This window comes from Archocentrus centrarchus, chromosome 7, assembly GCF_007364275.1.
Source record: "Archocentrus centrarchus isolate MPI-CPG fArcCen1 chromosome 7, fArcCen1, whole genome shotgun sequence".
Classification (NCBI taxonomy): Eukaryota; Metazoa; Chordata; class Actinopteri; order Cichliformes; family Cichlidae; genus Archocentrus; species Archocentrus centrarchus.
The window spans coordinates 2,589,258-2,611,871 of record NC_044352.1 but is presented as its reverse complement, the minus strand read 5'-3'; the positions used below and the strand labels follow the sequence as shown (position 1 = coordinate 2,611,871).

The following is a 22,614-nucleotide window of genomic DNA, read 5'->3' as shown; positions in this document are numbered from 1 at the left end:
ACTTTTCAGTATTTTTTACAAGAAAGTCTGACTCTGGCTTTTCCAACATTTCTCACTACCAGATTTTCTAAATGATCCCAAACAGTTAATTATCTTCACATGCAGCCAGTAAGACCAGTGATTTAATGATGATCAATGATGGAAATGTTTGGGGAATAAATGTGACTCGTGCTTTGTTCACCTCAAAACACAAACCATCCTGCTGAATTAGACGAAGTGAATCATATTTATCTAATAGACTCCAATTTGTTCATGTAAATGAAGAATCTTCTTCACACACTAAAGTTAATTATGGAGTTCCACAGGGTTCTGTGCTAGGACCAGTTTTATCTATACTATACATGCTTCCCTTAGGCAGTATTATTAGAAAGCATTGGATACATTTTCATTGTTGTGCAGATTATTATTTATCTATCAATGAAGCCAGATGACACACATCAATTAATTAAACTGCAGGAATGTCTTAAAGACATTAAGGCCTGGATGACCTCTAATTTCCTGCTTCTAAATTCAGATCAAACTGAAGTTCTTGTACTCGGCCCCACAAATCTTAGAAACATGGTGTCAAACCAGATACTTACTCTGGATGGCATTACTTTGGCCTCCAGTAACACTGTGAGAAATCTTGGAGTCATTTTTGACCAGGATATGTCCTTCAATGCACATATTAAACAAATATGTAGGACTGCTATTTTGCATTTATGCAATATTTCTAAAATCAGAAACATCCTTTCTCAGAGTGATGCTGAAAAGCTAATTCATGCATTTATTACTTCTAGGATGCTACGACTGGCAGTTGGAAGGCTGCGGCTCCTGTTAAACTGAGCAGACCAAACACCATCTGACAAAACACTGTAAATAAGCTGAAACTGTCAGGTAGAATAAACATGACGCACACTGTAACAGCTGTGTGGGACTGTGAGTGTGCTGGGGAGCACACAGTGACAGAGACTTGTTACAGAGGTGTTTCGTGAAGCTGGCCAGATGGATTCAGCTGTGGATGGATGTTGGAAATTTTTGTTCACTGTGTTGTGGAGGTGAGACGAGAAGCTGTTCCTGCAGGTTTAATTGTATTGTTCACAGTGGAAAATAAAGTCTGAGTGTTAGTATTAAACTAATGGTGTTTGAACAGTAAGATGATTTTGCAGTATTGAGAGTTTCTAATAGAAGAATTTTCTGAGAGGGCCACTAAGGTTTTAAGCTGACAGAGCTCAGGCTGTACCATGGAGAAGACTCTGTAAAGCTGACAGAGTGGGTTTCAGGGGGGCAGGGTGTCAGGATCATTATAGCGATCCACCAGGTCAGCAGTGGAAGGGGAGTGGGACATGGTGTTAATGGAGGAATTAATGGAGTTTGTCGACGAATGCCTAATACTATTTTATAAACTCAATTTAAGCCAGAAAACTGATGTTCACTACATTATTTTGCAGCAATAAACATGTATTTGATTTCATCTGCCATGTTTTTGAATATGATTTTAACCAACTGAGTAACTCGGGTTGTTTTTTTCTGATCTGAACGGGTTCATATTACTCTCCCCAGTCGGAGGTTTTCCAGCCTGACTGCTCTCTCTTCTTCACCACTTTTAGTCATATTCAGATTATTTTGACATCACATGAATCCACAACAAGACAGAGCAAATGTAAAAAGTCCAATTAAGCAAGATTTATATAAAAAATGTTAAAATGAATAAAAGCGTTGCTAAAAATGGATTCTAATAGGCAAAAATTAGACGGTGTTGAAGTTTCTTTTTGTTTTTTTCTTGACGTCCTGATCAGAGGACAGCTCCGGAAACTCGACGCTCCAATAGCATTTCCGCCATCGCGCATGCGCTCTACAGTCATCACAGTATGAGGATCGCAGAGAACAAGTACCGTCAGAGGTAAACAAGATTTAATCTTGTACGTTTACAGAGTTCATGCTCATGTTTGCATTTAAAGCGCAGGGACAGTCTGTTAAATATTCCCTTCGGCCAACCTAAGGCCCGTGGCCGCTCGCAGCGCTCACGGAGACTTTTCAGCCTGAGCTAACTGTTAGCCGTGTTAGCTGCTGTATTCAGAGTGAATGGAGAGGATCTCCAACTCCGCTCAGCGGGCAACTTTAATTATGCGGTCATTTCCTCTCTGGTACGGGTTTCAGAAATGTCCTTTCAAAGCACGTTATGCTCCGTCCGATGTCATTGTGTGCTGCTGTTTGGAGCTAACATTAATAGCATTAGCATCTTAGCCGCTGTCAAATATCTGTGAAGCTACAGAGGGGCGGGACGCTTTGTGGCGATTGACGGCCAAGGCAGCCAATAAGAATTTAGAAGAGACATTCTTTGGAGTCTTCAGGACCAATCAGATTCTTCCACTAAGAGAGCAAAGCGATGGTAATCGGAGACGTCAAAAAATGTTTCTTTCATTCATTACAAACAGCTCGAGTTTTACATTTGCACGTTTATTCCGTCGTAATTCGGATTGCGCCCTCGGAAATCTGCAAAAACTGCACTGAAAACTTTGCCAGCGACTGCTGACAGGCTCAACGTCATTGCACGGGTAACGTCATCACGCAGCACACCAGCGCTCGCGGCCTCTGACCTCAAAAATTTTATCGAAATAATTTTTACAAAATGTGATGAGAACCTGAAAGTCAGATTATTTATTCTGGTAATAAATAAAATAATATAAAGAATATAAATATTTGACATTTTACCGTCTTTCTGCCCGAACTCTGTTTTCACTTTATTAGAAGGGACCACCTTTCGGTTTTAATTTGTCATTGCACAAACAGTTGCTTCATAATGAACATTAAAGCAAAGAGGCTCCAGCAAGGATGACGCATTTCAGTGTTTACATTCATGGAACTGTAGAGATCTGTGAGGGAGCGCAGAGGGCCTGACCCTAACCTCTGCACCCCCCTCACAGCAGCAACAACAGTGTTTGTGTGTTCATTTAAAATTATTGGACTGTGGAATAAACTCTCCACAGTGAAGTGACACAAATGTTCACATGTTCAGTGCTTAACTGTGTCTGTTTGTGCCAGATGAAGACGCCTCCGGACCGATCGGGAATCATATTTGAGGTCGGAGCCAAGCTAGAAGCCCGAGACCGCCAGAAGAACTGGTCAGGACGCTCCCCCCAAACATACACACACACACACACACACACACTACTACTTCACTTTCGGGTCGCCATAGCAGGTCCTCTGCCTCCATCTCACCCAATCCCAGCATCCTTCTCTGTCACACCAACCCTTCTTCACTACATCCATGAACTTCCTCTATGGTCTTCCTCTTCTCCTCCTACCTGGCAGCTCCATCTTCAGCATTCTTTGTCCAGTATGGCCACTATCCCTCCTCTGCACATGTCTAAACCATCTCAGTCTCATCTCTAACTTAGCCTCCAAACTGCTCAGCCTGAGCTGTCCCTCTCATGGAACCATTTCTAATCGTGTCCATCCTGCTCACTCCCAGTGAAGAGCTTAGCTTCTTCAGCTCTGCCACCTCCAGCTCAGCCTCTGTCTTTTTGACAGTGCCACCGTCTCCAAACCATCCATCATAGCAGGTCTCAGTACCATCATGAAACCTTCCCTTTCACTCTTGCTGCTCTCCTGCCACAAATCACCCCTGACACTCGTCTCCACCTACTCCACCCTGCCCGCGCTTTCTCTTCAACCTGTTTTGTGCAATAAAACACTCCCAAATAAAAAAAATTGGTTTATTTTACTCAGCTTGTATATCCAGCTAATTTTGCTCATAATTTTCCAAAAGCTTCTACAGTAATGATGTACCCACTCAGGTTTTAAAGGAAATTGTGGGTTAGCGACTTCTAAGTCGTCATTTTTGTTTCGGGTCTGGACTTTGGAAATCTGCTTACCTGTTTCGCTTACCTGATATCTGCTTGTATATAACATTTGTATATAACATTTGTATATAACATTTTGATCCAAGAAAATCCTCCTGCAGTCTAGAACTATCCTGTACTTTGCAGCTAAGCCACAGCTAGATAAAGAAAGTTTTCCAGGATATCGGCGACAAAACGTTTCATACTTGACCGTGTCTTAAGTTTGTCCTCCTGGCAGGTACACGGCCACCATCGAGAAGATTGACTATGACAAAGAGCGGATCCTGATCCACTACCAACAGTGGAGCCGCAGACACGATGAGTGGTTCCAGTGGAACTCGCCGTACCTGCGGCCGATGGAGCGAGTCAGCCTGAGGAGGCAGGGCCTGAATCCACCGCAGTCTCAACCGGTACGGAAGACGTCAAATATAAACAGATGTTCCCTTTTTTTTAATGCATCAGTATCAGCGTCATGGCAGCGACGCTGTTCATACTCAAGTCTAATGTAAGATAGATGTCTATTCTAAAGATGTGTGACATGAACGAATTCATTTTGTTCCAGTTTAGGAAGGAAAAGCAGAAACTGTCTCACATGTTTATGTCATTAAAACGCAGCAGAATCTGATGGATGCTCTGCAGATGTTTGTTTCAGGTACGAAGGTTCTGGCCTGTTGGACCGACTGTCGTTTCTACCCTGCCAAAATCCTCCGGGTCAACAAAGACGGTGAGGCTCAGCTTTGACCTTTAACCTCTGATGTTATTCTACTGTGTGTTACTGTTAGCTGATTTATTGATTGTTGAAAAAAGGTCAGCACAGCTGTTCACATGGGACATTTTCTCAGCTATTCCTGATTTTTATGTATAATGATGCTTACATTATTATTACAGTTAAAGTTGTTACATTGGACTCTGGAAAATTGATCTGTATTTTTTTCATGCTTGAAGACAATATATTTAATTACCACAAAAAAAAAAAAGAGTTAAATTATCTTGCGGTCTTGTTCACGCCTAAGTGGAGATTGGAGCGGGAGATTGACAGGAGGACTGGTGCAGCTGGTCCGCTCTGTTGTGAAGGGAGAGCTGAACCTGAAGACAAAGTTGTCAGTTCACTGGGTGATCTGCATTCCCACTCTTGTCTATGACGAGCTGTGGGCGGTCACCTGAAAATAAGATTGTGCAGTTCGGTGGCAAAAATTGGGTTCTCCCTTTAAGAGAGGATGAGGAGCTCAGAGTAGAGCCGATGCTCTTTGCATCAGAAGGTGCCAGTCGAAGTGGTTTAGGTGTCTGACAGGATCCCTCATCCTGTTACTGAACTGAATCAGGTGCTTCACCAAACTCTAACCTGAACCTGGTGTTTGTGTTTTTGTGTGTCAGACTCCTACACAGTGCGTTTTTATGATGGCGTAGTTCGGACTGTGAAGCCCACCAAGGTCAAACCTTTCCAGGAAGTAAGAAAAGCTTGACTCTCATTGGTCCGCTTCTACTTAGTATTTTACTCATTCACAATATGTTTGATCTTAAATGTGCATTTTGTTTTTGTTGTCAGAAGTCCAGATCTGAGAAGAGTGCTGTGGGAAGTGAGGGATGGGAGGAGGGTGAGAGTGAGGAGGAGGAAGGAGGAGAAAGAGAGGAAGAAGAGGAGGAGAAAAGGGGGGAAGAGGAGGCAGCAGAGAAGGTTACAACAGAGGAGAAGGCTGGAGCTGAAGAGAGGGGGGAGGAGGACAGGAAGAGGAAGGCAGAACCTTTATCTTCCATTCCACCAGCGAAGAAGAAAACCGATGACAGTAAGTCAGACGACCTCTGAACCCGAACCCTCGCTGACTGTTAGCACACAGTTGGTCTGTCCAGATGTTTAAAGGCTCTGCATGCTGTCAGTGTGGGCAAAGTAAAATGATGTTGCTGTAGATAAATGATGGCTTCTCTTCCAGGCAGAAGCAGCGGAATGCAGAATCAGCCAATCACAGCTGACTCCACCCCCCTGCCAGCTCCTAACCCTGGCCACATAGACAGAGGTAAATTAATCTCTATGAACATGTGCACATGATTATGTAGAATATCTAAAGATTTTCTGGCTTCCGGATGGAGTCTGAGTGCCACTGACCAATCCCGTCGAAGTATGCAGGTAAACAGTTTGGGCCTCAAAGTGAGGTCCGAAATACAATCTGAAAACCACCAACCACAGTCCAACAAAGATTTAGGGGTTTATAAGCTTCTCTAAATATAATAGCAGGAAGTCTCATCCAGGATATCCAGACTCGCCAGTGGTTCCTGAAGGAGGCAGTGGAGAACTTCAGATACTCCTGCCTGGATGTATCGTTCCAAACAAGAACTCTGAGAGGGAAGTTTTGTTCAGAGGAGAAAGGCACATTTCACACGATTTTCTGAACTAGTGTTTGTTCTGTAAAGTTTTAAGATGACAGTCGGTGGGGACCGGCTCGCTTTAGGAGCCTGCCTCAAGTGGATGTTAGAGGAACTGCAGGTTCTGGCTTCATTTTTCAGCCATGGAAAATGACGAATAGTTAAAGCAACAAATGTTTAAATTGTAAATGTGCTGTTGAACATTATACAACTGCATTTTAAATAAATAACATAGGCATATATAATAAACTCAAACATTACTTCTGACCGGTCAAAAGCTTCAGGTCAACCCGAGGATATAACCATGGTTAATGTGAGAAAGCCAGAGGAGCAGCTACTCTACAAATGAAACATGGTTTAAATTCCCATGTTTGGATCAGCTGCTGTTTGTTTAGTAGCTATAATGTTTCTGTATCATATTTATCAGTTTTGGATTTTTTTAATCCATATTTTGATCTTTCTCAGATGTCCTGTTGGAGCGTCAGGCTCACCTTCCCACCACACACAAGTTCAGCAGAGAACCATGTAAGTCCTCCACATAAACACAAAACTATACTGCAGGTATCATTTTAATTAAAGGCTGTAAAGATGGGAGCACATCCTCTGAGAGATGCAGATTGAGTTTAAAAGTGTTTTTTCTCCCCATGAAAACAAATAGGACAGATACAGCCTGTAGGCTCTCCAATGCACTCCTGTAAGGTGATGGGAGCAGAGAGAACCTGTGGTTCTTAGAGTTTATTATTTGGATCTGAAATTTGACCCCTCAAGCTACTCCTCTGGCACTCCGAGTCATTTGGCTCCTCACTGTCGTGATGCTGTGAAAAATCTGGGTGTCATTTTAGATAGTAGTTTTAAAATGGAGAAGCAAGTAAGTGCTGTTACCAAAATCAGTTTTTACCAACTCAGAGTTATTGCCAAGGTAAAACCTTATCTCCCACAGCAGGACCTGGAAAAAGTTATTCATGCTTTTATTACTTCCCGCCTGGACTACTGTAATTCTCTGTACTTTGGCATAGATCAATCATCTGTGCGCCGCCTGCAGGTAGTCCAGAATGCGGCAGCTCGTCTTTTAACCGGTTTAAAAAAGCATGAACACATTACCCCAGTCCTGTCATCCCTTCACTGGCTCCCTGTCCGTTTTAGAATCAATTTTAAGATTTTATTGCTTACTTTTAAAGCCTTAAACGGACTGGCACCTTTGTATCTGTCTGAGCTGCTTCACTGTCACACCCCTGTAAGAGCTCTGAGGTCATCGAACCAGCTGCTCTTACAGAGGCCTAAAACTAGACTAAAACAGAGAGGTGATCGAGCTTTTGCAGCAGCAGCACCAAAGCTATGGAACGATCTACCTCTCCATATCCGCACAGCTCAGACGATACACACATTTAAATCTCTATTAAAAACACATTTCTTTTCCTTGGCATTTGGCTGCAGTGCTACCTCCTTTTAGATGATTGTTTTATGGTATTTTATGGTACTTGTTTTAAACGTTTTAATTTTTAATTTTCTTATGTTATTTATTGTTCTTAATGTTTTTATTTATTTATTTTTATTTTATTATTTTATTTATTTATTTATATATTTTTATTTTTATTTAGTATAGTCCTTGGGGTTACAGATCTTGTACAGCACTTTGGTCAACGTCGTTGTTTTAAATGTGCTTTATAAATAAACTTGACTTGACTTGACTTGAAAGTAGGTGAATTAACTATCAGCAACTCCCAGTTTGATTTACTGTACCATCAGTGTGCTTGCAGCCATCAGTCACTGAGACACTGAACCAATCATTCTGAAGCCTTCTCTGTTGCTTTTAGCACATTTGTGGTTATTTAAGGATGTTTTTTGGCTTTCTGATGTGGTTTGCCCGGCTGGAAGTCCAAATCTGTTACAGAAAATAAGTTCTGCTTTTATTTCAGTTTTACACAGCGTCCCAACTGTGTTGGAATTGGGACGCTGTGTAAAACTGAAATAAAAGCAGAATCTAATGATCTGCAAATCTTATGAACTCATCTTTTATTCACAATAAAAAAAGAAAATGATGGCAGCAGCATGTCTCAGAAAGGTTGGGACTGAGGAGAGCAGCTGTTGTCCCGTTCTGTCTGATAGAGGATTCCAGCTGCTCAGCTCAGCTTTGCCCCGTTTTTGGTTTCCTGATGCACCCCCACACCATCAGAGATGCAGGCTTTGACCTGAGCACTGATGCAGCATCCATGTTTCCCACAAAAAATAAATAAAAGGATCCGTCTGACCTCAGAACAGTTTCCACTTTGCTTCGGTCCATTTTAAATTTGCTTTGGCTCAGAGAAGATGGCGCTGTTTCTGGATCGTGTTCACAGATGGCTTCTTCTTTGCATGATGGAGCTTTAAGCAGCATCTGTGGACGGCACGCTGAGCTGTGATCCTGAGGCCATGCAGTGATTTCATCACAGAACCGGGCTGGTTTTTAACACAGTGCTGCCTGAAGATCACGGACCTTTCCTTCCTTTGTACACAGAGATTTCTCCAGCTGCTCTGAATCTTCTGATATTATTACCGTAGATGATGAGATTCACAGTTTTAACAATTTTACATTGAGGAACATTATTCTGAAATTGTGGCAGCATTTGTAGATGCAGTTTTTTGCAGACTGATGAACCTCTGCCTCTCAAAGGTGCTTTTTTTTTTACCCAATCATGAAGTTCCTGCAGCTCTTTCTTTGGCACCACTTTCTTTCCTTTTCCAGTCTTCTGTTGCCCACGTCCTGTTGGAGGCATGTTGCTGCCATCAAATTCAACATTAGTTAATACTTTTAATGAAATAGTGAAATGTCTGCAAATATTTGATCAGTTTTATTTGCTCTACTGTGAATAAAAGTTTGAGATGTGCAAATTATTGCATTTTGCTTTTCTTTAAATGTTTTTGTTCAACGTCAAAGACGTTTTAGCCGTGCATTAAAAACAAAACCCAAAAACATTGCAAAGCCGAGCAGCCGCTCCCCCCTTCCTGAGGTTTGTTATGCAGTCCTGCAGCATTTAGAAACTCTGTCTGTCGCTGCTGTCCTCTTCCTGTACGCCCCCTCCTCTCAGTGTACAGGGTGATAAAGAACCAGCCTCCACCCATCCTCTCCATTGAGCTGGACCACAACCCCTTCAAGTGCCCCGCTCCCGGGTGCACCAAGTCGTTCAGGAAGGCGAGCCTGCTGCACTACCACATCAAGTACTACCACTCCGACCAGCAGCTGGACGAGCGTAGCAGCACAGAGGAGGCCGTGAGGTCGGTTTGTGTCCCACAGCTTAGATACGCTGAGCAGGGGGGGGCCGGTGCATTAAGACTAACTGGAACTAGGGTTTTTCTTCACAGGAGGAAGCAGTCTTTCTCAGAGGGGGGCGACTTCATGTCAGAGAGAAGGAGTGAGAACTCGACCAGCAGAGAGCATAGCATCATGGGAACAGGTACAGCACAACAACAGGACAGAGGAACAGAAAACCAGTTCAACCAGCAGCGTTTGTGTCATTTGTCTCATGTGCGCTCTGTTAGTAGAAGTGAAGAAGGATGGAGGGAAGGAGAAAACAGGAGGACTGGACAAAAAGGAGAGGAAGAACTTCCTGAGAATCAAACTGAAGAAGAAGAAAAAGAAGAAGAAGAAGAAGAAAAGTCAGACAGGTAAGAGTCACTGTACCTGCTGACCTTCTTAGACACAGGATGCTACAACATGAGATTAATGGTTGAGTGAGATATCTGGAGGTCTGTTCTCATGTGGCATCATGCATCATTGCACTGTACCTGTGACATATGCAGTGACAATTAATTTAATCATGGCTGTGATGACTAAGCTGCCCGCCTGCTTAATAAGAGAGAAAGACGCACATCCACAAAAATTAAACTGGGTGCTGGATCCGAACAGAACTCAATGAAAAAGGAGGAGGTCCGCACACCAACAAGCTCCTGGAAATATTTTAATCCATTGGTATTTCAGAAAGTAACGTTTCGGGCTGCGATGCCCTTCTTCAGACTTGAAGGGCATCGCAGCCCGAAACGTTAAGGGAAACACAAAAAGCTGCCCGCCTGACCTGCTCAGAAGGTAACGCTCACTTTCACTTTGAAATTGGCTGTAAAAGTGTCACATTTACATTTTTATTTTATTTCACTGACTACATGCTGTAAATTAAATATAGAGTCTCAGCTTTTAGAAGTGTTACATATGTAAACTTGTTGTAAACCTGCACATTATTAATGCCACAGAAAATGAACTGTGGATCGTGTGTGAATATATATTTTTAATTGGGTCCAGATTTGTGCTTTTTTATGGCGTAGGCTCTGGGCTGCTTGTCTTCAGAGAATAAACTTTTTATGCAGATGTTTGTGCTTTTAATACTTTTTTGTTTTTTAAACCTCCTGCACCTTGTTTACATTGTTGACCCTGCACTGAATGGTGGGCTGCGGCCGTCATGTCAACAGGGCAGCATTTCCTACTGAAATTAATTGCACACGTGGCGTAGTGAGAAGAAAGGAGATGCATGCTTTTTCCTCATCCTATGGACAGACTTCCAACTTCTCCGTGCTGCTCTGCAGCTGGTGGTCCTTGTTCTGCTCTGCAGCCTCAGTTTGCCCGACATGGCGTCACATAAACCGGTTCTCCGTATGCTGCAGGTTCTCTGAGTGAACCTTCAGCTCACAGTGGCTCTCCAGAGCAGCATCACGACTGTGATCACCAGCTGCAGTCCAAGAAAGTGGAGCTGGACTTTTCCCTCAGGATGAGAAGCTCATTGGAGAGGCATCTCAACCACAACCAACCAGCCTCCCCAGAAGGGAAACACAAAGAGCTGGCTGGTTAGCAGTGAGGGGATTGTTCTGTAATAATATCTGGACGCCTGTCAGTATAGCTTATGAAACGCTGCAGACTAAACTGAAGCATCAGTACCATCATCCCCTGTTTATTGTCTAAAAGCTATTTAAAACTCCCCCCTCGGTCAGCTGCGTTCGAGGTGCTCTGTCATCTCTGATTATTGTCATTGTGGGTTATTCTGAGGCTCAAGCATCAGAATAAATGAAGACAGCGTCGTGTTGTTGTCACCCTTCATGCAAGTAGTGACCAGCAAGTCAGCCATACCTGCAGCTTTACCCCTCCCCCCTCAACGCTGCCAAACCTCAGTGTGCAGACTTGTTCTGAATGAACCTGTTGTCGTTTTTAGCATCAGAATTATGAGCTTTTATTGGAGTGCGTGCTCATTCTTCCTGCTCCTCATCAGGATTCTGCAGCAGTGATGATGAGAACTCAGACAGACCTCCGATTACGCTGAAGCTTTCGACCGAACATCACGACGCACACGTGCAAGGTTGGAACACGCACGCACACGTCACAAAAAACTGACATGGTATGAAAATGCATAAACAGAGTTTTCTCTCTGCACCGTCAGCCGATGACGGCAGCGACTGGTCAACGCTAACAGCAGAGAGTGGAGAGGACACGCCCTCCTGGCCTGTTGGCACGGAGACAGAGGACTGTGAGGTGGTGCGGTGTGTGTGCGAGGTGGACGAGGAGAATGACTTCATGATCCAGGTGAGAGAAACACACACCTGCACACACACACTTTGTAATGATTTGTCTGCTGGCTTTGAAAAGAATCCACAGAATTGGTGAAAAAAGTGCTGGAAGGAGAGAAGTGAATATTAAATGGGAAATATTTTACATTATATGCGCCCATCAGGCTATTATGTTAATGCAAAATTATGCAAATTTTTGTTGTTATATTTTTGTAACAGCAGATCTTTGTGCCAGAAAACATGCTCAGAAAAACACAGAATTCCTGTTTCACTGGTTGTTCCTGTGAGTGAGTCCGGTGTTCATTTGTGGTCCTGTTTTTCTGTCTGTAGTGCGAGTCGTGTCTGTGCTGGCAGCATGGCACTTGTATGGGTTTATATGAAGACAACGTCCCACACAACTACATCTGCTACTGCTGCAGACAGACTGCAGGTAGGATTTACACTATGTGTGTGTGTGAGAGAGAATGACAAATACAGCACCTAATATTCATTAATCTGCCAAATCAAACATGCAGAGTAACCCTCTCCTTTTATATATACAGTGCTGTGAGAAAGTGGATTTTTTTGCGTATGTCACACTTAAATGAGTTTTTTTCAATGATGATTTCATTTATTAATAGATCAAAGCTGTCCTAACCTACCTGCCCTGTGTGAGAAAGTAACCACCCCCAAACATAAGAACTGCAGTCAGGCGTTTCTAATAACCTGCAGTGAGGCTTTCACGTCGCTGTGGAGGAATTTTGTCCCGCTCTTCTTTGCAGAACTGTCTGAATTGTTTTGGAGGGTTTTCCGGCATGAACGGCCAGTTTAAGGTCATGGTCAAAGTATCTCGATCTGATTTAAGTCCAGACTTTGACTCTTCTTTGAAAAGGTGGACCTGCTGGTGTTTCGGATCATCGTCCTGCAGCATAACCCAGCTGTGGTTAAGCTTCAGGGCACGAACTGATGGCCGGACGTCCTTATTCAGGATTTTTCTGGTAGAGCAGAATTCCTGGTTCCATCGGTTACAGCAAGTCGTTCTGAAGCAGCAAAGCAGCCTCAGACCATCACACCACCACCACCACCACCACGTCTGACTGTTGGTGTTAGTTTATGCAGACTTAACAGGACTCAAACTGTCCAGGAAGTTCAGCTTCTGTCTCGTCAGTCAGAAGTCTTGGGGATCATCCAGATGTTTCTGCCAGATGTTAGATGAGCCTTTGTGTTGTTGTTGGTCAGCAGTGAGTTTATTTTGGAGCTCATTTTTGTCCAGCCTCTTTTTTATAGTTGAATCATGAACTCTGACCTTAACTGAAGTCAGTGAGGCCTGCAGTTCTTTAGATGTTGTTCTGGGTTCTTCTCTGACCTCCTGGTGACTCGTCAATGCTCTTGGAGTAACTTTGGTAGCCACCTGCTCCTGGGAAGGTTCCCCACTGTTCCAAGTTTTCTCCATGTGTGGATAAAACTCGACTCTCGACTCAGTGCAGGTGGTGGGAGACAGAAGGACTCTGACCAAAATAACATCACTGATGGACAAGGTCTCCCATCCCATGCATGAAACTGTTGCTGAGCTGGAGAGCTCCTTCAGTGACAGACTGCTGCATCCTAAATGCACAAAGGAGCGTTACCGCAGATCCTTCCTCCCAGCAGCTGTAAGACTTTATAACCATCACTGCTCCCAACAAAAACCACAATAGCCTACACAATGTAGGATAATATATAATATACTGTAAATAGTCCGGCCTGTTAAGGTTCAACACACAGGCACATCATGTACATTGTATATAGTGTTATTATTAGTAGTATTAAGGTTAATATTGTTTGTTGATTTTATATATATTCTTTTCTTAATAGTGTGAATTATTATATCTTTATTTATATTTATAATAACTGCGGCTGCTGTTACACCCAAATTTCCCCTCTGTGGGACAATAAAGGCTGTTTCTTCTTCTTCTTCTTCTTCTAACGGCTCTCACTGTGGTTCTCTGGAGTCCCCCTTAGAAATGGCTCTGTAACCCAGTCCAGACTGACAGATGTCAGTGACTTTGTTTCTGAGCTGGGTCTTTAGATGGTGGATGATGTGCTGCTCTTTGAGATTTAAGTGATTTCTTGATTCAGCAGGTCTGGCAGTATTCGGGCCTGCTGGTGTGGCAGTGAAACTGAGCTCAGCTTTCCACAAAATGTGATTGATCACAGTTCATTCATGATTTAACAAGGAGGCCACTACTTTTCTCACAGGGGCAGGTAGGTTTGGATAGCCTTTTCCCCTTAATAAATGAAATTATTATTTATTTAACTTCAAAGTTTGCATCTTATATATGTTACAGCCATGACCACAATCACACAGGCCTTGAGACTGGTTGGCAACTGATTGGCAACTACTGCTGACTATGGAAAAATTTGCATTCCCCAACTGGTTGGCAAGTGGTTGCAGGAGATTGCTTTCTGTTGCTAGGTGAAATTAGTCACAAAGAGGTATATGGTACTGCACTGGTTGCTACAGTCACCTATAGTTTGCATAGAAGATGCCAACTTGTCTGTAAACACTCGTCAGCTACTCGCTAAATGGTGGAACTGTGAAGACCGTTTGTAAAACTTGTGTCTTTTCAAACATGCTGGTTTCAGCAGTAAGGCGCACCTTTTAATTTGAAGGTGAACAGTCTCTGTTTCTGGTTTGCCGTGGTTAATTAGCGAGTGTTTGCAGAGATGTGGGCATCTTCCATGCAAACTGCGACAGTGGCACCAAAGCAGTCACGGGGAGGTCTTTGTGACTGATTTTACCCAGCGTCACCCAGCACCCACCGGTCTGTAGGCCTGTGTGACTCAGTGTCCAGAAATAAATAAACCCATTTTATGTTACATCAGAGAAGTTTTGTAATTAGCAAAACTGCATTTGTGCTTATTCTGTTTGGTCGGTTGTAAAATCCATTGTGGACTTCTTAATCTACACCTGATTAATACCCCTCATTATAATATTAAAAAAGTTAAATAAAAATGGCAGCAGCTGTCAGGAAGCACAGCCGTGCATTCTGGTGTTTGCATAGTTTCTTTATGCACATTTAAAATGGAAAACTAAACCGTGTTTATCACTTTGTCTCTAACTGGCTGCACAAGGATATGGCATAAAGCTGCACAGCTCAGATTGGAGTAAACCTGGCTGCTCTTCTTCTTCTGCTGTTTCCTGTTTGGTGTTTCTTCATCTTGTTTTCGTCTCAAACACTGGTGCAGGTTGGCGGCATGCTCAGCGTTTCCTGTCTGAGCCCAATTTGCTGAAATCTGGTCACATGTTTGGCCTGTCGTGTGTGAAAGAGAACTACTCCGAGATCAACGCCTCCAAGATTTCGCACACCAGCCACCTGCTGGCGCACACGTACGGCATCAGTCAGGTCCTCAGCGCCCTGCAGCTCAAAATCAGCCTGTTGCAGTGAGTACGGGTGCACCAGCGGCTCGGTTCATCTGTTCAAGCCCGCGGAGAAACAAGCTCAGTCTGTCTGTCCGTCTGTCTACACAGCTCGCCCTCCCACCCTGACCAGCAGCTGTGGAGGTTGCCTTGGAGGCAGGAAGAGAGCCAAAGACTGACGTCCAGCCCGAGAGGAGAGCCGCCCATCTGCTACGTCAGCAGCGAGCACTGCTACCAGAAGCCCGGAGCATCCTGGGAAAAACCAGAGCAGAGGCCGACGGTGAAGCAGGAACACAGCAGCGAGGAGAAGGTAGAGACTCGGCCGACAGATTCCTGTAACCTGTTTATCAGCTCATACAGGCTGTAATACAAATACTTTATAGACATTTCCCACTAGCTGTACTCCTCAAATCTGCCACACTAATGCAGTACTCTAATACTTCTGTGCTGCACTTTGTGTGTACATGAAAGCACGAAAGCTATTTTAATCCAGCTGGTGAACAAACACTTGTTTGTCCAGCTGCCTACCAAAACTCTGTATTGACTGAGGTAACATTACAAAAAAACCCTGTATTCTATTTAGGACCATATTTGGAAGGGACGAGGATTCACATGTGAGCAATAATGTCTAATTTAAGCCGCTCTGTCGTGGAGTCTGAACAGCACTTTTGTATGAGCTGCATGTCACAAAATCAGAGCTGATTTATTTTGATAATGAAATAATAATTTTAATAATTTTTAACCAGTATCTTCATTATTTTTTATACAAGAAACCCAACAAACTGCTCCTCCCACTTAACACAGCAGCTCCCTCCAAACAAACAGGTCCTCAGGAAAACGCCTGCTCCACAGAGACTTGAACCCGAGAACGATGTGACCTTGGATGTTCAGATTCACACCAGAGATGCAGACTGTTCAAGCTAGACCCAACAAACCTCACACACTTCACTACTGCAGGGACTACATGCTGACCCAGCTCCATGAATCTGTGATGCATTTTGACAAAATTACCCTGCCTCCTCCCCGCCTGCTCAGCGCTGCTGTTATTACTTCTGGATACAAACCAGCATCCTGCTGAAATGTCTCCCTTTTGCCGAGCACACTGTGTTCCTTTGGCCTCTGTGCATTTAGTACTGGTACATTCATTATAAAGATCTACAGTCTAATGTTTGCATTAACCAGTGTTATAGTATGTGAACTGGAAACGGGTTTTTGCAGTCTGTGAGCTGCAGCACACGCTGATGTCCAGCCTTCTGCTGAGGTTTCAGTTTCCAGATCTTAATGAAGTCATTTTAAGTGAAGACGAGTAAATTCTGCTTTTGTCTTCTCAAATAAGCGCGAGCCGAATGCCGTTTGGACATGAAAACACTTTTCTGCTCTGAATATGAGAGGTGTGAAGCTCCATTGGAAGGATTCGTGAAGCGTTTAGGTGTAGTAAAAAAAACAACAAAGCTTGGCTCACAGAGACCTTTAGTGGAAGCAGCACCTCATACCCGCAGCGCTGAGCTCCTGCTGTTGCTATGAGAACAGTGGAGACCAGTTAGAAGCTCATTCTGGTGAATGTGGAACTATTTTTACCTTTTACTGAGTGTGAGGGGAGAGGAGTGAGAGCTGCAGAGTGTGAAGATGCACCAGCAGAAAGCTGTAACAGCCATCTTCAGAAATCACAGAGCCATAGATTAAAAAAAAAAAGAAAAACTCTTTTCAGGTGGGTGAGTTGGTGGTGACGCCGCTCGGTCACAGTAAGGAGGATGCATCTTTTAGTGTGCTGCACAAAGCACGGGGTCCAAAACTTAAAGACGAGAATCAAAATGTTCTCTGCATTTTCAATTCTTCTAATTCTGCTAAAAGAAACCCGTCATCTCTGATTTTATGGCTGGGGATTTTTGGAGTGTGTTTTGTGTCTTTTGATTGTTTGAGAATTATTGCAGAATTCGTCATTAGGGAAATGGAGCTAAAAGAAAACCTGTTGATGGAGAATCAGCGGGTGAAACACCAGCACACATGATGGAGGATGTGATTGGGAGATTTTCTGATTCCAGAGGGGTCGCGGCATTCATACGTTTGGAAGTAAAAGGATTCGATAGTCGAGCCTGTGGAAGGGTCGTGCTCTCGACTTTTGGTGGGCAAATGAGCTGTTAGGCTGTAGGCTCACCATCGCCCTGCTGCTGCTGGGGTCTTTTGATGCCCCCGTCCTGCAGCGGAGGCTGTGGACCAGCGAGTCCAGCCCAAAATGGGTGTTTTTGGTGCTTTTAAATTGAGTAATCTTAGTGCCCTAACTGCTTAAAACTGAATTTAAAATTAAATTTAAAATGCTCATAAAAAAAAAAAAACTTGAAGAAATGTCCACCTGACCCCTCACAATCAGCTGACGTCTTTGTGCGTTTAGTGTATTTAATGAAATTCTGCATGAATATTGTGTCAAAATTTGGCACTTTTGGCATTTGTGTTATTTTTTTTCCACGGTTTTTGAGTTCTCACAACTTCTTAAATACAGCAACAAAAAAAACAACACATTTAATCTCTTAAAAACAACTAAATCAATTTCTCACCCACCCTAAGGGTCACAATCTAAAGGCAAGAATGTTGTTGATGAGCTCTATTTTCTCTTTGACCAACTCTGGCATCAGTGTCATAGTTTCATTATTAAAACTGCATCAGTGTGTCTGTGAGGTGGAGTATCAGAAACAAGCACATTTGATCTGTTTTATGGTCAAAACGTCATAAAGTACTTTTTAGGTCAGCTTTCAAGGAGGCTTCACACTGGTGCAGCTTTGCCGTTTGAACGATGATGTGTCCTGTGATCGTGGTGCTCAAAGTTGTGAAAAACACTCAAACTGATACGAATTAAGAAGCACTAAGTTTGGGCTCAGCCCTGTGAAAGTAATCGGGGTCAGGAGGTTCTGCTGATGGCGGTCGTCTCTGATTCTCTTTGTGCAGGAAATAAAACCTGAAGATGTCGACAAGAAAGCAGCTGATGGCGCCGCAGATAAAAACACCGCAGCGCTCACAGACACGCACAACATAAAAACGGAGAACCACGCACACACGGACGGCGGCGAGCAAACGCACACTCGGACGCACGCGCCGGTGCCTCGTGCGGCGCCTGTGGCCGAGTGTCAGCTGAACCTGCTGGAGCACATCGAGTCTCTCCACCAGCAGATCAGCGCCAGGATGGACGTCATCGAGAGAGAGCTGGACGGTAACGCACACACACACACACACACACAGCCATTTTAATATAAAAATACAGTTACACGGTGCACTCGCTACATTAATAGTTATCCATTGTTAATAAAATAGTCTGTGGCTCTGCCTGATTACAAAAGCAGAGCGAGGTAATTACAGAAACCAGCAAGTAAGTAATTATCTACCACAGCGTGTTGGAGCCATTCAGCTGGAGGAGAATAATTACCGAGGTGTGGGAGGGAGGAAGGGAGGAAGGAAGGGAGGGAGGGAAAAGTTTTAGGGTTTTTTTTTTTTTTCTGTCAGAGCTGCTTCGCTTCCCTTTGAGGGGTGAAGCTCTTCACACCACACATCCTCCTGATCGCCGGGTCGCTGCCTGCGTGTGCTCTCAGTCTCAAGCAGCAGCTCGAGTTTTACGAGTGTTTAAGTTTGGTCTTAAATTTCATTTAACTTGGTGTTTCAAAGGTCTCGTTTCACTGTTGTATATGTTGAATGGCTGAGAGAGCAGCGTTGACACTGGCAGCTTCATTACCTCAGTGTATATACTGTGTACCTGAGTATCTGTACACAGTATAAAAGCTGACATGATGAAGCTGCCAGTGTCAGACACACTGTGTAGCTAAGCTTCAGTTAGCTGGCCAGCTTTTGTTTGTGATGATGTCTGTGTGGCGGGCGGAGTCTGTGTGGTGGGCGGAGTCTGTGTGGTGGGCGGAGTCTGTGTGGCGGGCGGAGTCTGTTGTTCTTTGAGCCGGTCACCGGTGTAGCTCCCTGATGGTGGTAAAACTCTCTTTTTCTCTCCCTTCAGTTTTAGAGTCCTGGTTGGACCACTCCGGCGAGCTCGAGCCCCCTGATCCACTGTCCCGCCTCCCGCAGCTCAAACAGCGAATCAGGCGGCTGCTGTGCGACTTGTGCATCGTGAGGCGCCTGTCGGTCTGCCGCTGACCGCTTTCACTCCGAACTCTGACGAGACAAAGAGTGTGAAACTGAGTCTGGAAGAGACGGCTGTGGTTTGTTTCCTTGCAGTCATGGGACAGCGCCCCCCTGTGATGGAGAAAAGTGCTCTGCAATATGATGGCGAGTTTTTTTTCTTTGTTTTTTAAATATAAAGCAACAGTTTCACAAAGATACCCGAACGTCCCCGAAATGCCCTCCAGCAGGACTCCAGCATGTCTGACCACCAGGTGATGACAGATTATTGATCAGCTGTCATCGGTATCACTGGGATGGGATAACGTTTGTGTGTTTGGAGGCTGAACTAACTCAGCTTTTGTTCAGCTCATTGTTTTTCTCTCAGCCAGCATCAAAATATAACAACGTACAAACGCACACAAAGGATTTGGATAATCGTTGGATATTTGCACTAATATTAATACTAATAATTGTTTGCTTTTAAGACTCTTGGAGGTCTGATGAGACCAGAAGGTTTTTCTTAAAGCTTGGTGACCACTCACTGCCAGCTGACCCGGTGTTAGTCAGTCACCGCGGCTCTCAGAGCTTCTTTGTTTTTTGGTTTGGTTTTCATCATTTCATTCACCAGTGAAGAGAGAAAAAACTCTAAGGTAACTTAAAGAAAAGCTGTAGTATTTTTAAATCACGTTCCCATTTTTTTTTTTTTTTGTCTAAATTATTAACAGGAAAAAAGTTTGATCAGTTCGTTATGGAGCAAGAACACCAATACCTGCAACTACAAAACAGCTTCAGTGATCCGCCGCAGGGGAAATGTCCTTCAAAATAAAAGCAGCTTTATTTAGGTGACTGCCCAGGTTTACTGCAGGACAATCTCCTTGCTTTTATTCTGTTCAGCTGCTGTTCCGTTGTTCTATCTGTGATTGCTGATAACCAGTTAATGCAGTGAGCTGTGCCCAGAGGTGAAGCTTTCGGTTAGCAGTTGTTCTACAGTCCGACCTTCGCTCATGGCCATGCTCCTGGTCAGGAGTGTCATGCACATTCAGGGCCACACTGTGAAGTGACGGTCACACTGAGGGCTGGCCTTATACAGGTCTTTGATATGGTTCAGATTTCATGTTCATAAATCCCTGAACCAGTCAAAGAAGTCCCTGCAGGAGGTCATCACTGTGCCGACTGCAGTAACAACCAGACAAAACTTAAAGTGCAGAGCGACGGCCATGGTTTGGCCCACGGGCCATGGTTTTCACCTGTGCTCTAGGCCTTGACCGAAGGAATGATGTCACAGATACATGCAGCCGAAATGAGTTTCCCCTAAAGAATGGCTGGGCTCAGCGTAGAGAGAAGGTGAGGAGCTGTGGCGTCCCGAGGGAGCTCAGACCTTCATGTCTAAAGGAGCCAGCTGAGGTGGTTCAGTCATGTTATTGGGATGCCTCCTTGGCACCCCCCCGGGATGTTTTCAAGTATGCTGAACTAGGCGGAGACATTTCATGTAGCCTGGAGGCACCTCAGGATCCCCCAGGAGAACTTTGCAGAGCATAAGAACGTCTGGAATACCTGCTCAGCCGGCTGCCACTGCAGCCTGATTTAGGATTGGCAGAAGAAAGTGTGCAGATGGAGGGAAGAATGGATGAATAAGGCCAAGGTTAACAAATACTGAGCTTTTCCTTTAACGAGCTAGCTGCCTCAGTTAATTTGAAGTCTGTAGGGTTATTTAACCCTTCTGGACTCACAGCTAAAAAAGTTCTGCTTCTATATTTTGACTCTTTCAGCATCAACAAATTTATCATTTAAAAGCACAAAAACTCGGCATCAAACGGTGTGAACCACTTTACAGACGCCACAGTAGCTCTTTGTAATCATATTTGTGCTTAAACAAAAACGTGGTTTCTCACCTCTCTGTTCACTGTGCTGCTGAATCCAGCGAACAAAATGCTTCCAAGCTTTCAGTGTTTTTAGTGGAAAAACAGGGTGAGTGTTGAGGGGTTAAAGACATGCAGCAGAAAAGGTTTAGGAAAATAAATGGATGACAGCACAAAGCTTTCGGTGCTTCCTCTGCAGAGTTGATGTGCACAGTTTTCTCCTCCTCCTGTCTTTATTTGTTTGATTCTGTGTGAAACAAACTGTTTCAGCTCCTCTGCCTTTAAGGCAGCTCTCCTCTGATTGGTTGCCCCTCTTAAACGTAAGATTTGGACAGCAGGTGGGTGGGGTTTCTGTGTCTGAGATGACCATATTAGGAATCTCCCCTCTCTGCATCATACAGATCCAAGCATAGAAAAAACTGCCTGAACTCTGAGCTTTGGCTCACAGGGATTGCTGTACATACACTCCTCTCATTAGTAGAAGCTTTGTCACGTTTAATATGACCTTGACGGGAACAGGAAGTATATGACAGGAAATGAGGAAAAGCAGAGTAATTGTGTATGTATGAGTTTGTTTTCTTTCAGTTTAATGTCAGTACAGTTGAACCTGAGTGTCCTGCACAGAATTAACTTCAGGTGGAGAAAACTGCTGCTGTGTTTTAACCGTTGTTGGTCCCGGTGCAGTTTGCCATTAAAATAAACCGCTTTCTGTTGCATCAATCAACCCCAGCAGCTTTAAAATGTACATATGTCCAAATGAAGTTTTATACTCTTGTACAAGAAGCTAACTGTATAAAGCTGTAGATTTTATTTTGATAGAAAGGCTGGCGTTGGCCCTGCAGTGGAAAGTGGAACTTTCCTGGAAAAAAAGTTGTTCGTTTCACGTTATTCGTAGTTTTTCCTTCAGTGTCTCCTCACTCTGTGACAAACTCCCCGGCTCAGGCTGACGTGTTTTAAAGCCCACCTGTTGCTTCTCTTCACTTATTTGTTTTGAGTTCGATTCCCGTGCCTGCTCCAGATGGTCCGAGCCGCAGTAGTTTAACTCACAGGGGCCTCTGGTTCTATACACAGACTGTATATAAAAGATGGACACAGATAACGCAAAGTTGCCCACTGGTTCGTGAAATCCAGCTGTTTTTCGGCATCGTTATGGTAGCTCTTTGTTACATGATGTATTCCAACCAGAGGACTCAGCATCTGCCGGTCATCAGTCAGAAAACAGGTTTGAGGCATTTCTGCTTTCTTTCATTTACAGCCCCGGGTTTTCCTTTTTATATTCATACTCTTGTTTGAAGCACGAGGAAATGCATTTCTGAGGAGTTGTAGCTTTGATTAAAGTAATAAAATCCCAGTTGGTGTGATTGTGTCACATTCATGTGTCTGGATTTTAAGACTGTGAGTTTACAGGTTTAAATACGTTAAAAACGCTTAAGTCCCGATGAGACATTTCCCAGGTTAAATAAGAGATGTAATAATGATAAAGGGAAAAACGTTGGGGAATATCAGACAAAAATGTGAGTTAAATGTGACAAAATGTGAAATAAAAAAAAAAAAAAACGCATACAGAAAGGAAAAG

At 43.8% G+C, this 22,614-nt stretch overlaps 1 protein-coding gene across 4 annotated transcripts; it reads left to right on the top strand.

Moving 5' to 3' along the window:
- The first annotated feature begins 1,830 nt into the window (after nt 1-1,830).
- LOC115782580 (PHD finger protein 20-like) lies at nt 1,831-22,394 on the top strand. Of its 4 annotated transcripts, none has more exons than XM_030732825.1 (18): nt 1,831-1,882; nt 3,025-3,104; nt 4,063-4,234; nt 4,464-4,548; nt 5,199-5,272; nt 5,371-5,608; nt 5,753-5,836; nt 6,648-6,707; nt 9,248-9,434; nt 9,522-9,613; nt 9,702-9,824; nt 11,411-11,497; nt 11,579-11,721; nt 12,036-12,135; nt 14,913-15,108; nt 15,196-15,394; nt 18,025-18,286; nt 19,076-22,394. In XM_030732825.1, exons 2-18 carry the CDS (start codon nt 3,025-3,027, stop codon nt 19,210-19,212), a joined length of 2,319 nt encoding a protein of 772 aa, XP_030588685.1. In that variant the 5' UTR covers nt 1,831-1,882; the 3' UTR covers nt 19,213-22,394. The 4 variants fall into 4 exon arrangements, with proteins under 4 accessions (XP_030588685.1, XP_030588683.1, XP_030588686.1 ...); XM_030732823.1 differs by having other exon boundaries at nt 9,699-9,824; XM_030732826.1 differs by having other exon boundaries at nt 1,844-1,882; nt 4,047-4,234.
- The last annotated feature ends 220 nt before the right edge of the window (nt 22,395-22,614 follow it).

Coding starts and splice junctions, on each gene's coding strand:
- LOC115782580 (XM_030732823.1), top strand. CDS start 3,025: ATGAAGACGCCTCCGGACCGATCGGGAATCATATTTGAGGTCGGAGCC. Junction 3,105..4,062: donor CGAGACCGCCAGAAGAACTG/GTCAGGACGCTC, acceptor TCCTCCTGGCAG/GTACACGGCCACCATCGAGA. Junction 9,614..9,698: donor GCATAGCATCATGGGAACAG/GTACAGCACAAC, acceptor GCGCTCTGTTAG/TAGAAGTGAAGAAGGATGGA.